Genomic DNA, 14,070 nt, shown 5'->3' on the forward strand with positions numbered 1-14,070 from the left:
TTTTTAATATCCAATCCGCAATTTTCAAAATATAAACTCGTATTTGTAAAATCAGTCGAGATTTGGGAAAATTCATTTTCTCGCTTCTCTTCCTTTAATCAATTTACGACCGCACGGTTTTGATATAAAAGTCTGAATTACACGGTAGCTATACGCGGGGATACCTTTTCCTTCCTTTTTTCGTTTTATTTCACTTTTTTCCACACTATACTGCAAAACCGGATGAAATATCACGATCAATTTGTACGACCACCCCTCGCAACTCGTTTTTCCTTCTCCGTTACCTCCTTCCATTTTTATTCCTTTATCCCTGTACGTATGCACATGTATACACGTAGCTCTGCAGCAGTTTTACATTTGTATTTCAACTTTGTTGATACGATTTTTTTTTTTCGTTTTTTTTTTTTGGTTTTTTTCTTTCTTTCGTTCACACAAAAAAAAAAGCTCGGCAACGTTCAAGTTGATTTGTACACATCTGCAAATACGTGTATATTACAAATTTGGAGTACACGTTGAGGTATTGTTAGTAATGCGGTATTAGTTTTTTTTTGTTTTTTTTTAAGAAATTTCGCAGAACGCGAGTGAGCGAGGTAAGAATAAAAAACGAAATGGAAATTATAAAAAGAACGAAACGATTTGAGGGTGGTTATTTATATCGCGAATTAGCGAAACTTGTTCAACTTTTGGCGAAACCTATGGGTAGAGCTTGCGCTCGCGAGAAACCGTAAGATAAAAAGAGAAGGCGAGTCGAAGAAAGTGAGAAAGAACGAGCGCACATTGAGGAAGTTTTCTACTCCGCTCGGTACAAATTCAATCAATGTTTTCGGACGCACAGAGTTTTATTTTCCCTTTACTCGCCCCTGTTTTTTTTTTTCATTTTTCTCTCTTATTTATTTCATCCGAGAGGAAAAGAGGGATGCATGTGGGCTGAAATAAAGGAGAGAATATGAAAAAAAAAAAAAATAACGGAATAAACAAAGAGAAAGGTAAAGGTTGAGAGGTGAAGGTGGAGGGTTATAGGGAAAAAAAAAAACAAAAATAAATAAAAAAAAAAAAATCACCACGCTTACGAATTCCGCGAAGAGAAAATTACAACCCCAAAAACGTCGGTCGGGGATTGTTTGCCTAGGATCATTTCATTATCGCGCAAACACTCCCCACGGATAATACGAACAACCAACCGATCTTCTCGAACGGATTTCCAAACTTCAGTTAAATTTGGGGTTGAAGGAAAATCGTAATTCGAAGAATTGTTATGTACACGATGATATAATATACATATACGTTACACGTGAAAAATGAAACGGAGAAATGAAAGAGAAAAATTCATTTGAAAATCCTCGAGGTTCAAAACGAATGTCCCTATTGTAGTTTCCGAGCTAACTACGTGTGTGCGTACCCGATGCACTCGTACGGTCGGTCGCAGACGCCTCTCTGATTACCTACCCCGAGCCGACGTTACACGACCGCCACAAAGTGAATAGCTGCAACTTTTTCTTTCCCCTATTTCTTGCATTTTTCTCTTTCAACTTTCGCGACACAACGAAACGCCGGAGTTTCACCGTATAGCTCCGGGTGATTCGGTATTTGTTGTATCTCACATTTTTATACTTACAATTCGGCCCGCCACTGCACCGAATGTCAGTGGAAGTAAAGCCTCCGGCTTTCTTCGCAACGCGTGCGGTACAGGTATACCGGCTATACGGCATATCAATGAGAGTTTTTACCGCGGGTATAGCGAAAATCAACAACCCCAGCAGCTCCGCTACGATGTCATCGTTTGTCGGCACGAAGTAGGAACAAAAAGGAAAAACTTTTTTTCGATGCAAAATCCAAACGGAAAAAAAAACAAAAAAAAAAAATCGTTCAGTTTTCACGTGACACATGCGCTCGGTGAGCGACTCCCAACTCCGTACCGGCGTTTTTGTGTCTTTGTTGATATTAAACCACCCCACTTTGTCGGTGATTTCTTTTATTTATTCATTTATTTATTTATTTTCTTTTGTTTCGTTTAGTCTCTCTAATTGTAAAGCAGAATAACCCCGGTATAATTATAGCCGGTAATATACAGAGAGGAGAAGAACGGAGTCAAATGCGAAGCATGAAATGTGAGAGGGAAAAAGGGAAGTGAAGGGAAAAGTCAAAAGAAAATCTTTGAGGGCTATTGTTCTAAAACAAAAGATGGGCGTGTGCGTCCCCGAGGCAATTCAACTGTCCCATATACGAAACGACGAGAGAAACCATTTCATACGTGTATCGGTATATACATATATATATTGTTAACCGTTACTCTCCGCCTATACCATGTATGTACGTAGTGTACGTAATACAAACGGGGAAGAATTTTCCGGGGGAAGAATATTAAACCTTCGGGGTATGCGATGCAGCCCTCGTGCATGCGATGCACATAATGTCGGGTGTAATGTTACACCTTCACGCATACCCCCTGCAGTACGCGGTATCCGGATAGATGTAATAATAGACGGCAACTGTGATTACGCGCCGACGGAGTCAACGCTTTGTTATGTTTCTACCAGTTAGGGGGTATTTGAATTACACCGGTGTCCGACTCTGCCATGTAAAACAAACACGAGGCGCGCGCACAGGTGTAAATAACCCGAACTTGCGGTGATCCGACATTGATGCATGCGTACGTAGCGTATGTCTCGTCGTTGCACACGGAGGTTGGTTCGTACGCCCGCCCCCTTCGATGGGATAATTTCGAATCATCTCCGTATCGCGCTATTCACTTCGTTTCCACGCGGAAATACGAATACACCGTTATACAATCGTTCCGACTGTATCGTATCGCGTTACAATTTGTCGATGCTAATGATACGAGGGCTCGCAATCATCGGCTATCTGCGTTGAATTCTATTCGGTCTTATCGTTCGGCCCCGCTACTATACGGTTCGGAGGATACGACTGCGGCTGAAGGGGATGAAAATTTCGTTGCAATATCGACACGGCTGTTACGCAACCGATATCGCCGCACGAGCGGCCGTATGAAAATCGACCGTAACTCCGCCGCCGCAAATTTGTGGGAAAATTTTTCGTGCCGCGAGACGATCGGAAATAATGAAATCGGTCCACGCGTTCCCGACGTCAAAGCGAACGAGGCATACCTTTTTTCAACCCTCGATCGATCGAATTCAATTACGGAACATCTTCGCCGATCGTCGTGTTCGAAAATCGGAAAATTAGAAAAAACTAATACCTGGACAAATAAATTTCAAGTCACTTCCTTTTTTCTTATTCAATCGGCGGACGCCTACGGTGCTTTTGCCGGAAGAGCCAAGAAGGTGTTTTATATTTTATGAAGAAAAGTCATCCCAAACCGGAAATGGTAAGCTCTGAAAGTTTTTCGATCCCCCGTCGAATCTCGTGTACAGATAAAATCTGAACGCGAATCCGGCCCACCTCTTAGCCTCGACGTACGTATCGCGCGATCGCACGCTCCATTGATTTAAACGCGAAGAAATTCCTTTGATATATTTCCGTCGCGTCGGCGACGAGGTTTACGCGTCTCGGCGACGTTCCGGATACGAGGAGATGAGATTCGAATCTGACGAGCGAGATTATAATCGACGCGATTTTTCCACGTTCCTCGCTTATAAATTACCCGCCCACTTTTCAGGGCCAAAAGAATTCAAGGTAAACAAGGGAAGGGTTGCGACGAGGTGTGAACAAATAGTGAAAAAGAAGAATCTATACATCGCGCACGGGAGGATAAAAAATATACAGGTGATGTCAGTTAGCCCCCCCCCGTGTAGCCCGGCGCAGTGGGGATTGTAAGTTTTCAAGGAATAAAGGGAATTGATATAGCGGCAGCTACGCGGCACCCGCCCTTTTGTTGAAATGACTGTGACGTATAGCGAACACCTGCCGACTTCCCAGCATACCACCGATGATAGGACCCCGTTCGTACAATGCCGCGGCGATGGATGAAATTAAAGAGGAGGAGAGAAAAAAAAAAGAAAAAAAAGTATGAAGAAAAAAGAATCATATCAATATTAATCATAACAATGATACCGTAAGAGAAGAAAGTAAAAATTCCTTCGAATCGATATTTAATCAGAGATTCTACGGAAAAGGAATTCGAGTGTCGTAACCCGTGAGGTTGTATCACCCCCATACGTCAAATGGAAAAAGAAGGCGATTTCGTTCCACCGGAGAATTTTACGTGGTAAAACTATTTCGCGAACGACGACTAATTGTGAAAAAAAAAAATAAATAAATAAAAGATCTCTCGGCAGAACGCGACCGGTAGACATCATTTTCTTTTTCACAATCGAACCAAGGCCTATTTCTCCCCAACAACCAACGCGACACTTCGAAATTACTGAAATTTTCCAATAATCTCTACAAGCGTCACTTTTAGCTCCAGTTCAACGTCGCTCGATCGTACGGGATCCGAATTACGCCCGTATAAGTCGCGCGAGAAGTCATCGCTAATTGGCGAAGGGAGTTGTTAGTCTGTTGGTTAGGTAGAAAGAGGTCGAGCGGGAGGAGGGAGGAGGGAGGGAGGAGGAGGGGGGAAACAATCGGCAATCGAGAATCGAGAATTGAGAATTTAGAATCGGGAATTGAGAATCAAGCTCCGAAGACGAAGGTTGCAAAGGACGAGCGAGCAAGTTACTCGTACGTCGCGGCTGCACTCTCTCTCTCTCTCTCTCTCTCTCTCTCTCTCTCGCCCTTTGTACGTACGTAGAGTTCGGTAACCTCTTATTTGTTTCAACGGGCGTTTGACTCGGTTCCTCGCGGTGTTCGATAGCTAAAGGTCGCCCCTCCAGCCCGACGTTACTATCTTCTTCCGATTCCCGCCAGTTTCCCAACCCGACAAAGAGGAAGACAAAGTACCGACGCGGAGAGTCGTTCCAGTTTCCAACTTCGAACTTCAGTTCAGCAAAATTTTTTACAAAAATCTCCATAATTCGACGAATCACCTTTTGATCTTCCCCAGATGAAAGAGCTCTCTGCATAAGAGTAGAGGAGAGAAATAAGGAAAAAAGTGAGAAGTAGGAAAAAGAAGAAAGGACCCTCGTAACTGTCATTTGCCCTACACTCACACGCCTCCTTCGGCGTCCTTACGAAAATATCAAATTTAAAAGAAAAAAAAAAAAAAATGACTAGAAGATCATCCCTTACGGCTCCTTCCGTATTATATTACCAACTACTCACGGGATATCTACGACTCTCGCTTCCGATTCTTTTCTTTGTTTAAACGGAGCTTTTGATGGCTTCGAAATTTTCACGGTATCTTTTTCTTCTCATCTCTGAGAAGATCTGCAGAAAAGGGAGGCTGGTGACTTCCTTGAATATTGTACGTATTTCGAATTAAAAGAAAGAAAAAAAAAAGAAAAATTAACAAAAAATGTGAAAATTTGTAAATTTTCAGACAGTTACGATCGCCAAGGTTCTACCCAACCGTCCTTACGGATATACGTTTGTTATATTGTATGCATAAAAATGAATAAGTTAGGAAATCGCTTGTATTCCGCGAGGAGGTGAATACCGGGTAGCGAACGAGGGAGAGAGAGAATGAAGAAAAGAGGCTGAGAGAAATAGAGACGGAGAAATGGAAGTAAAAAGGAAATAAGAGCTGGAGGATTTTGCGGGCAGCGTAAAATCGGTGGGGTGGTTCACGACTGACGACCCAAGAATAAAGATTAGAAACAAACGAACGCGGATTAACGCTAATTGGGCGGCGGTAGGCGAGGAGTTCGTACTCTCGTCGATTCAATTTTTTTGTTTCCGATTCAAGAGACAAAGAAATTATTCAAATATCACGGCTATTAATATTCCATGGAAGATAATAAAGGAAAACCCGGACGACGACGACGACGACGATATCTCCAGCCCTTCCTCACCGAGAAACCCGATGTTATACACATTCGTTACGCCGCGGCCAAGAAACAACATTCTCACACAGCAGCAATTATACGGCGAGGTTTATGCATTAAAAAATTCACGAATTCATTGTAAACACGTACAACGTCGATATGTAGAGTTCGCGATTTACAATCTTTGAAAAAAGTGAAACGAATTCAATTTTCAAAGAAGAGAAAAAAGACGAATAAAAAAGCTCCCGAAATCGATCATTTTTTTTTTTTTTTTTTCGCCACCGACTCAAAGCTTCGTTTATTTTATTTGATTTTCAAATTTTCAACGTTCACATCGGGCATAACGTTTACTCTCATTTCACGATTCGTGTATACGGCCCGTTCGTAACTTACATCTGTACACGGATAAATAAAAATGAACGGAATGAAAAAAGAAAGAAAGAAAAAAAAAGAAAACCTTCCGTCGTTTAATTTTCTTTCCCCGCTCGTTGTTGTTTCGATAAATAATTTATTCCGATCGTTTTTATTCATGGGCGTGATTGACACCCAAAAAACGAGGGGAAAGATTAGAGTAAAATATAGTCCCCGAGATCCAGAGGACTGTCATTATCCCGAAGCACCTGACGTCTCGCGCGCCAGAAAACACTAGGGTTCGCAATCGCCTCTGCGTCATCTTATATACAAGCTGAAACTAAAAATGAAAAATACCCTCTCGACATGTAAGGCGCACGGTGAAAAAGTTGTTATATTCAGGTGGATTCGCAAGCTGGATTCCATGCTTTCCTTTTTTTTTTTTCTTTTTTCTTTCCTCCGTTCTCTCGCCGTATACAATACATATCTGCCGCTGCTTCGTGACGCTCCAACTTTGACTTTTCCTATAATATATGCGAGGGCGAAAAACGGGAGAAAAAATTCATCGGAGAATGATGGAAATAAAAAAAAAAAAAAACGATCATAAAAATAGCACCAAAAAGACGAGAGACAAAAAAGCTTCTCCTTTGCCGCGCACGTAAATGTATAAGCTTATTTACAAAAGCATTCGTAAGAAAACAATCGTACGAACATATGTGTATGATCACACAACAAACCCCAGACCGTTTCTGAAAATATTTACCCTTCTGATTTCAAATTGAACGAACATCATCCCCGAACCAGTTTTTTCATTTTTTCCTTATTATTCCTTCGATGAGAAAAGGAAAAATTTCGAACCGAAGATAAAACAAAAAAGAGAAATACTGCGACGAATAAACAGAAAATAAATATGAAATACGGCTATAGACGGTGGATGAGTAAATAAGTACGGTAGAAAAAAAAAAAATAGAAAAGAAAATCGATAAAATTGTAAAAATAAACCGAACGATTAAACAAACATTGTTCACACCTTCGAATTTTCGACGTCCTGAATAAATTTTCTAAAATAAACAGCTCGAGAAATTGCAATCTAATGAACTTGCACCTTCAACGTGTCAACCCGAACATCTGCAGGGTGTTGAATAAGAATCTCTAGTTTCGCCGCGGTTCGGTGATTCGTTCGATTATGCTTTTTCTCCGTGGCACGAAAGCGATACGCAAGAAAAAAAGGCTTTCGGCGAAAGGGATAAACAGTCGCAAGCTTCGGTGCGGTTCGACGGAAGAGAAAAAAAAAAAAAAAAAAAAAATAGAGGAAAAAATTGAAAAAATAATATCGGCGAGTGGTTTTTTTTATTTTCTGCGAACAAGCGCGTACGGAGATTAAATCGCACGGTATCCGTCCCCCCTTTCCCTCTTCCGATGCGTGTGTGCACCGTCGCACAATACGTAGCGACGTGAATAAATTATGCATTCACCAGCGGAATATATCGACGGTGCAGCAGTTATGTCCCAGTATCTATACAGGTATGCATATATGCATGTATCGATAGTTGCGAACCAACCTCGCGTGTTAACCACCCCCCCCCCCCCCCCCCCCCCCCCCCTCAACGAACCACCCCCATACTTTCATAAAGCCCGTCAGTGGTCATGTGAAACTGGTAGTCACGCACATTTTCAGATTGGATAAGCTTTCACGATTTTTCAATGCATATCGTGTATACGACTGTACATCGGGTAGCTGGTTCGTTTTGTCTTTTTTTTGGTTTGGTTTGGTTTGGTTTCGTTTTTTTATTCTTTCGCTTCTCGCCGTTTATCTTCCGATTGTTTGGCGTTGCTCGATAATCGAGTGGCTCATTTTATCATTCTTCATTCTGCACTCGAATTCTTCATACTCCCTTTTTGTCGTTTCCGAAGTTTTTTCGCTTCGGCTCGACAATCAGCCCCCCCCCCCCGATTATGCGCGATTGGTAATTTTCATTAGTCGAGACACGGTGAATGGGGGAACAATATACGTATATGTTGTACGGGGATGAAAGTGAGCATGGAAAATTAGAGTTTCGCGTAGATCGAAGAAAGAAAAAAAAGAAAAGAAAATACGACGCGACGCGACGCTTCGCCTTTTCATTGCATATTTAATGGTGATGTACATACGTAGTTCCAAGTGCACTGTTTCGTTGCACTCGGGTGAAGCGTGTTCATTGGCTGTGAACGCTACGGGGTAGGAAAATGCGGGAGGTTGCGGTTAAAAGTCGCACAAATAAAATGGAAAAACGAGGAAATTATGAACACAAAAATCAGCGCAATGAACAGAGGCTGATGCGATAATAAAGGGGAGGGGGGGGGGGGGGGGGGGAATAAAGAGAAAAAAAGCTACCAAAATATCCGCCGACTTCATATTTCGAAATGCCCGCGGTCGGCCGATATCGAATATTATTACTTACACTACTTGACCTACCTTTCGCCATTTTCTACACACATATGCAGCCTGCCCTCCACGTTTACGAACGATGCACATTATTTATACGTGAATACCCCCGAAAATTCGGGGCGCACGAGGTAATTGTACCACGTATATGTTTACGTATAGATATATATATGTATGGATGTGTATGTGTATATTTCATGTACATTCTGTGTACTATTGTACTTCTGCCGTGTTTGCAGATCCTCGATACGGTTTCAACGTTGGTCAGGGAACCGAAAATTTTTTTGGTAAAAAATCGGATAATGCGTCAAAAAGAGCTGAGCAAATAGATCGGAGGAAAAAAAAACAAAACGGAACAAGGTATTCGAAAGGACGAAAAGAAAAAATTTTAATTCGAAATTTGTTTCACATCAACGATTGACGAACCTTGCTGCGAGATCCGTGGTTTTTTTGGGTCCACGTTTTTTTGGAAGTCTGCCAAAATCTCTTCCCTCGAATCATGCGATGCACGGCAACAGGGGGATCCGTTTGCGTCGTGCGCAAAAATTCTGTAAGAATGCAAAAGTAGTCAGAAATGGAGATTTTTATTTCCTTCTACCGTTACACGATATCGATAAAACTGAATTCGGGACGATATGCGATCACGAAGGTACGAGAATAGGGTAACCAAGGTGAAGAGACGTGACAGTGAAAAAAAAATTGACGGATAGAACAAAAAAGGGCGATGGTAAGAAATTCAACCAAAAAATAAAGGTAAAGAAAGAAAAACAATAAAAACACTCGATCAAAGTTCCTCCCTCACAGTCAACTTGACCCCCATTTTCCGGCACTCGAAACTGTAAAAGTGTGTCGCGCAGCGGAGCTGCAAGTTGCGGTGAGCTGTTCTTCGGTAAAATGCTCCATTCTTTTCGAAAGGGAGTCAAGCAGGCTATGCCAGCGCTGCCCCTGAATCCAAGTGCCAAACTAGAAACGACGCTCCTACGCTCTTCGCTGATGGGGGATGAAGGGGAGAAATTGGGGGGGGGGGAGGGGGGGGGGAAAAGAAGGCCCTGAACTAACACACCGAGGTCAAAGATTAAATCGAACAATTTTTACCTTCCTTTTTCTTTTTTCTTCTTTTTTTTCTGTTTTTTTTTTTGCAGCAGCAGCAGCAACAGCACCCAGAGATAGATACGGATAATTTTCTAACCGTAGGGGGTCCCGGGGGTTGGAAAAGGACCGTCTGGGGGGTTTCGCGGGGGCCTAGGATATGGCAAATATATAGTATTCGAAAGCGTGGGTCGCGTGACCAGTGAGACTCAGCAAAACAAAAGGTTTCCCCATCTGTAAATTGAATTAAATTCTCAGCAGACACGCCATCGGCGATCTTCATTCGCGCGGGGTTAGATATAAAAGCGGGGTGTCCCGGGGGTTTTAACAAGTGAGTAGCGGGTCGCCAGCCCAACCGTCGCACCGCGTCTCACTTCATATACATATATTATAGTCTCGACCCGCCTTCTTCTTACTCTTGACCGTATCGAACACGAGAAACGGAAGGAGGGAAATTTGATTGCCGATTTCTTTTCTCTTGATTCGCGTGAAGAAAAAAAAAAAAAACAAAAAACAGAAAAAAGAAGAAAAGATAAGTGAGAAAGTAGCAGCCCGAGGATTGTTACGACTCTGTTTTATCTTTTGTCTTTCGGTGATCGCTAGCGCGCATTCGAATCGTCGGATTTTGATAAATCTAGTTTGGCCTTTTTCGGGCCACGTTCAGACAAACTCTTCCAGCTACTTAGTATCGAGTCAACGATATCGTACAGAGGTGACCGCGAACACATTTCGAAACATGTTCTTCAACGAGTCCGTCCTCATCACGCCCGCAGCCTTTGTCGGCGGTGTTGGGTTCGTATTACATCCGTTACACTTCGAATGAGTTGAGTACCTTAGGGGCGCTCTACCCACTTCCCACTCCTCGTCGACGTGGTTTTCGGCGTACCCCCCCGCGGAATCGATCGATCCACCGATGTGAAAATTCATTCTCACGGATCCGAGAAACCTCCAACGTCACACGATATGCAAAAAACGAGTACACTCCGCGCTCGATGACCCTGTCATCTTCCGATACCGCGATTCCGACCCCGTTCACCTTCGCTCGCCCCTGATCCCTCGTATCCGAGCTCCAATCGATCTTTCCCAAGTTTCGAAAACGATCGAGAGGAATATTGAAAAGAGAAAAAAAAAAAAAAAAACGTTTCAGCTCGAGTAACCGATCTCCACGTTTTAATTATAGGCAAGTTCAACAAATGCAGGAGCGACTGTTGGGGTGGAACGTGCCGCCCGAGCATGCCGAACTCGTTCATCCCCATTGGAGAGGTTTTTTGGCGCCGGGAAAATTTTGGCACATCGGTTTAGCCCTGATCTATTTTATGTTGATGGTGATGTCGTTGGTCGGTAACGGCTGCGTCGTTTGGATCTTTACAACGTGAGTAACTCTGTTTCGTCGTTTACTTCCCCCTTTTTTTTGTCACCGACTGAAAAATTTTTCTACGCACTCCGGTAACGTACGGATGTTTCGAAAATACAGTTCCAAGTGCCTGAGGACGGCGTCCAACATGTTCGTCGTGAATCTGGCGCTATTCGACCTCGTCATGATGCTGGAAATGCCGATGCTGATAACGAACAGTTTTCTCGAGCGCATGATCGGATGGCAATTAGGTTGCGATATCTACGCTACCCTCGGCAGCATCGCCGGAATCGGTTCGGCCATCAACAACGCCGCGATCGCCTTCGACAGATACAGGTTAGCGTTTTGAACACAAAAAAATAAAAAAAATAAAAAAATATATAAATTGAAAAAGACGTACAGTTGCCACGCTCGACTCTGAGAAACATAATTATCGCGTTTCCTCCAGAACTATTTCCTGCCCAATAGACGGAAGACTGAATGGAAAACAGGCCGCGGTAATCGTGGCTCTGACGTGGTTCTGGTCGCTGCCGTTTTCGCTGTTGCCTATCGGAAATATCTGGGGACGTTACGTACCAGGTGATCGCCAGGTTTTTCTTTCGCTCTTTTCCCGGTATCTGAAAAATCGTGCCCCGTTTGCACGATACCCCGCCACATCGCGGACGGGGGTTCAAACTTCGGTCTAAGAATAGCTTCTCAGTTACCCTATCGCCGTGCGCCAGTATTTCTACCTTGTAAAGTTACAACTTGCCTACGTTAGCGTTACCTCGGTAGGTCTGGTGTATTACCTCGTATACGTACGTACGTACGTACATTCCGCTGTATAGAGTGGTCTAATTACTGCTGCATGCAGTTGCAGTTGAAGGCAGCCGGCAGAAGGCTGGCTGGCTGGCAGGCAGGCAGTCAGGGCAGGCCAGGCGGCAGCTCTTCGCTACCTGGTAACGCTAACGTCTTTAGATGGTGGCACTCCAGAAACGTATCTACTTCGAATTAACGGGAAATACTCGAGGCTAATTTACGGCAAAGGGTGGCGGCTGAGAGCGTCTCAGGCGAAGTGACACGAATATCGTACAACACCGAATTCGTCGAATCATCGGCGCGAAATGATATATTTTTTTTTTTCACTCTCCGATACCCGATTCCGCTGCATTTCTTCCCCTCCCCCCGAAACTGACCGGATTCAAAAATTTCACAGAGGGATTTCTCACGACGTGCAGTTTCGATTTTCTCAGCGAAGACCAGGACACCAAAGTATTCGTGGGAGCGATTTTCATCTGGTCATACGCGATACCCATTACCCTGATCGTTTACTTCTACTCCCAGCTTATCGGTAGCGTTCGCAGACACGAGAAGATGCTTCGCGATCAGGTGAAACTTTCTTCTTTGAATTGTTTTTTGTTTTTTTTTTTTTTTCTTTTTTTTTTCAAAGCGACAAGCGATCTACAGCGCTGTAATTCGTTGCTCCGCGTCGTTACAGGCCAAGAAAATGAACGTCAAGTCCCTGGTGTCTAACCAAGACAAGGACAGGAGCACCGAGATGAGAATCGCGAAGGTCGCGTTCACGATATTCTTTTTGTTCCTGTGCTCGTGGACGCCTTACGCGATCGTTGCGATGATCGGCGCTTTTGGAAATCGGTAAGAGAACGAGAAATGTTACGCAAATGTTTCCCCACCCGTCGTCTGACGACAACGTTTCGTTTTTTTAAGCGAGTCTCTCACTCCGTTCTCAACCATGTTACCGGCGCTGTGCGCCAAGAGTGTATCCTGCATCGATCCTTGGATCTACGCGATCAATCATCCGAGGTAGGTGCAAAAATTACGGCGATTCCATCGAAGTGTCGAACGACGTTGTGAAAAGAGAAGAAACCGAAGAAAAAATAAAAAAGAAACGTCAAAAAAACGAACATCTCTTTTTTTCTTTTGGCAACAGGTACAGGCAGGAACTTCAGAAGCGGTGTCAGTGGATGGGAATTCATGAACCGGAGCCAACGACGCATGACTCAGCGTCGGCTACCACCGAAAAAATGAAGACGGACGAGGCTTGAATTACGTCGGTAGCTGTGTGGTACGATGACGAGAAAAATTAGGTGAAAAAAAAAAAAAAAGAAGAAGAAGAAGAAGAACAAAACTGCTGCCATCGACGATACGGGTGACTTGTATTTTCACCAGAAATACAAGCTGGTCGTATTCGTCAGGAATCGATTAATCTCTTATCGGCCATGTCGCGAACTTTTGTTCAAAGCGAAGAAAAAAACAGAAAAAAACAAAAAAAAACAACGACCACTACCGTCGAAATTGGACAACGATTATTCGGACACGTGACTATCTTCCACTGTTAAATTATTATTGTTATATGTTCACCATTTATCCTAAACGCAAAGTTGTATAAATTCAATAAAGGCAATTTCAAAGGCACCCCGGACTCTCTGGCATTCTGAAACAAGAGGAATCCACAAAAAAATAATGTCAGCTTTCCAAAATTCTCAATCTCGAATCTTTCGTGATTTTTCCCACTCGCTTTCGATTCGAATCTTATTCGAAAATCAGTTCGGACCAGCGACGTCCAACGGTTCTAAAGAAAAGCTCTGTCGTCGACTCTTCGGAACTGGTCCGTAACTGCTCGCAAGCTCGGAGTGATCCACGGTCGGTAGCTTTCATATCGACCGCGTTGGTCCCTCGAGTAAAATTCTCACCCCCTCTGGACGGTAACCATCAACCGTTTCCAACCCCTCGGTGCTTTCGAGGGAGCTTTCGAGTTTCCTGCCGTCACGCCGGGGGTGCGGCGCAACCGAATCCGTACGATGGCTCCATCTCTGACGGGGTGAAAATAATACGTACCGTGATAAGGAGGGCTAATGTACCCCCCCCCCCCCCCCCCCCACTTCGATAAGTCGGATTAATTTTCATTAAAAAATTCATCAATGCTAATGAGATTAAAAGCTTTCGGCGTATCATAGAAAATTAACAGCTGTCGCATCGGATAACCGTCGGAAAGCTCCGGTCTCATA

At 43.5% G+C, this 14,070-nt stretch overlaps 2 protein-coding genes across 2 annotated transcripts in view; one reads left to right on the top strand and one right to left on the bottom strand.

Moving 5' to 3' along the window:
- The window catches only part of LOC105686939, a 115,024-nt gene that overhangs the window by 69,936 nt on the left and 31,018 nt on the right, over positions 1 to 14,070 (bottom strand). Inside the window, exon 4 of the mRNA XM_048659035.1 lies at positions 9,046 to 9,167. Coding sequence (XP_048514992.1) covers positions 9,046 to 9,167 — 122 coding nt within the window. The remainder of the gene's footprint in view (positions 1 to 9,045; positions 9,168 to 14,070) is intronic.
- LOC105686943 (opsin, blue-sensitive) lies at positions 10,032 to 13,477 on the top strand. Its single transcript, XM_012402237.3, has 8 exons — positions 10,032 to 10,500; positions 10,889 to 11,080; positions 11,183 to 11,398; positions 11,511 to 11,641; positions 12,258 to 12,430; positions 12,540 to 12,697; positions 12,770 to 12,865; positions 12,993 to 13,477. Exons 1-8 carry the CDS (start codon positions 10,445 to 10,447, stop codon positions 13,105 to 13,107), a joined length of 1,137 nt encoding a protein of 378 aa, XP_012257660.1. The 5' UTR covers positions 10,032 to 10,444; the 3' UTR covers positions 13,108 to 13,477.

This window comes from Athalia rosae, chromosome 7 (genome assembly GCF_917208135.1).
Source record: "Athalia rosae chromosome 7, iyAthRosa1.1, whole genome shotgun sequence".
Taxonomy (NCBI): Eukaryota; Metazoa; Arthropoda; class Insecta; order Hymenoptera; family Athaliidae; genus Athalia; species Athalia rosae.

What these genes read in the sequence shown, in the direction of transcription:
- LOC105686943 (XM_012402237.3), top strand. Translation starts at nt 10,445, where the DNA reads ATGTTCTTCAACGAGTCCGTCCTCATCACGCCCGCAGCCTTTGTCGGC. An exon ending in GTCGTTTGGATCTTTACAAC is followed by an intron (nt 11,081 to 11,182) that starts GTGAGTAACTCT and finishes TCGAAAATACAG; the next exon opens with TTCCAAGTGCCTGAGGACGG. An exon ending in TACGCGATCAATCATCCGAG is followed by an intron (nt 12,866 to 12,992) that starts GTAGGTGCAAAA and finishes TTTTGGCAACAG; the next exon opens with GTACAGGCAGGAACTTCAGA.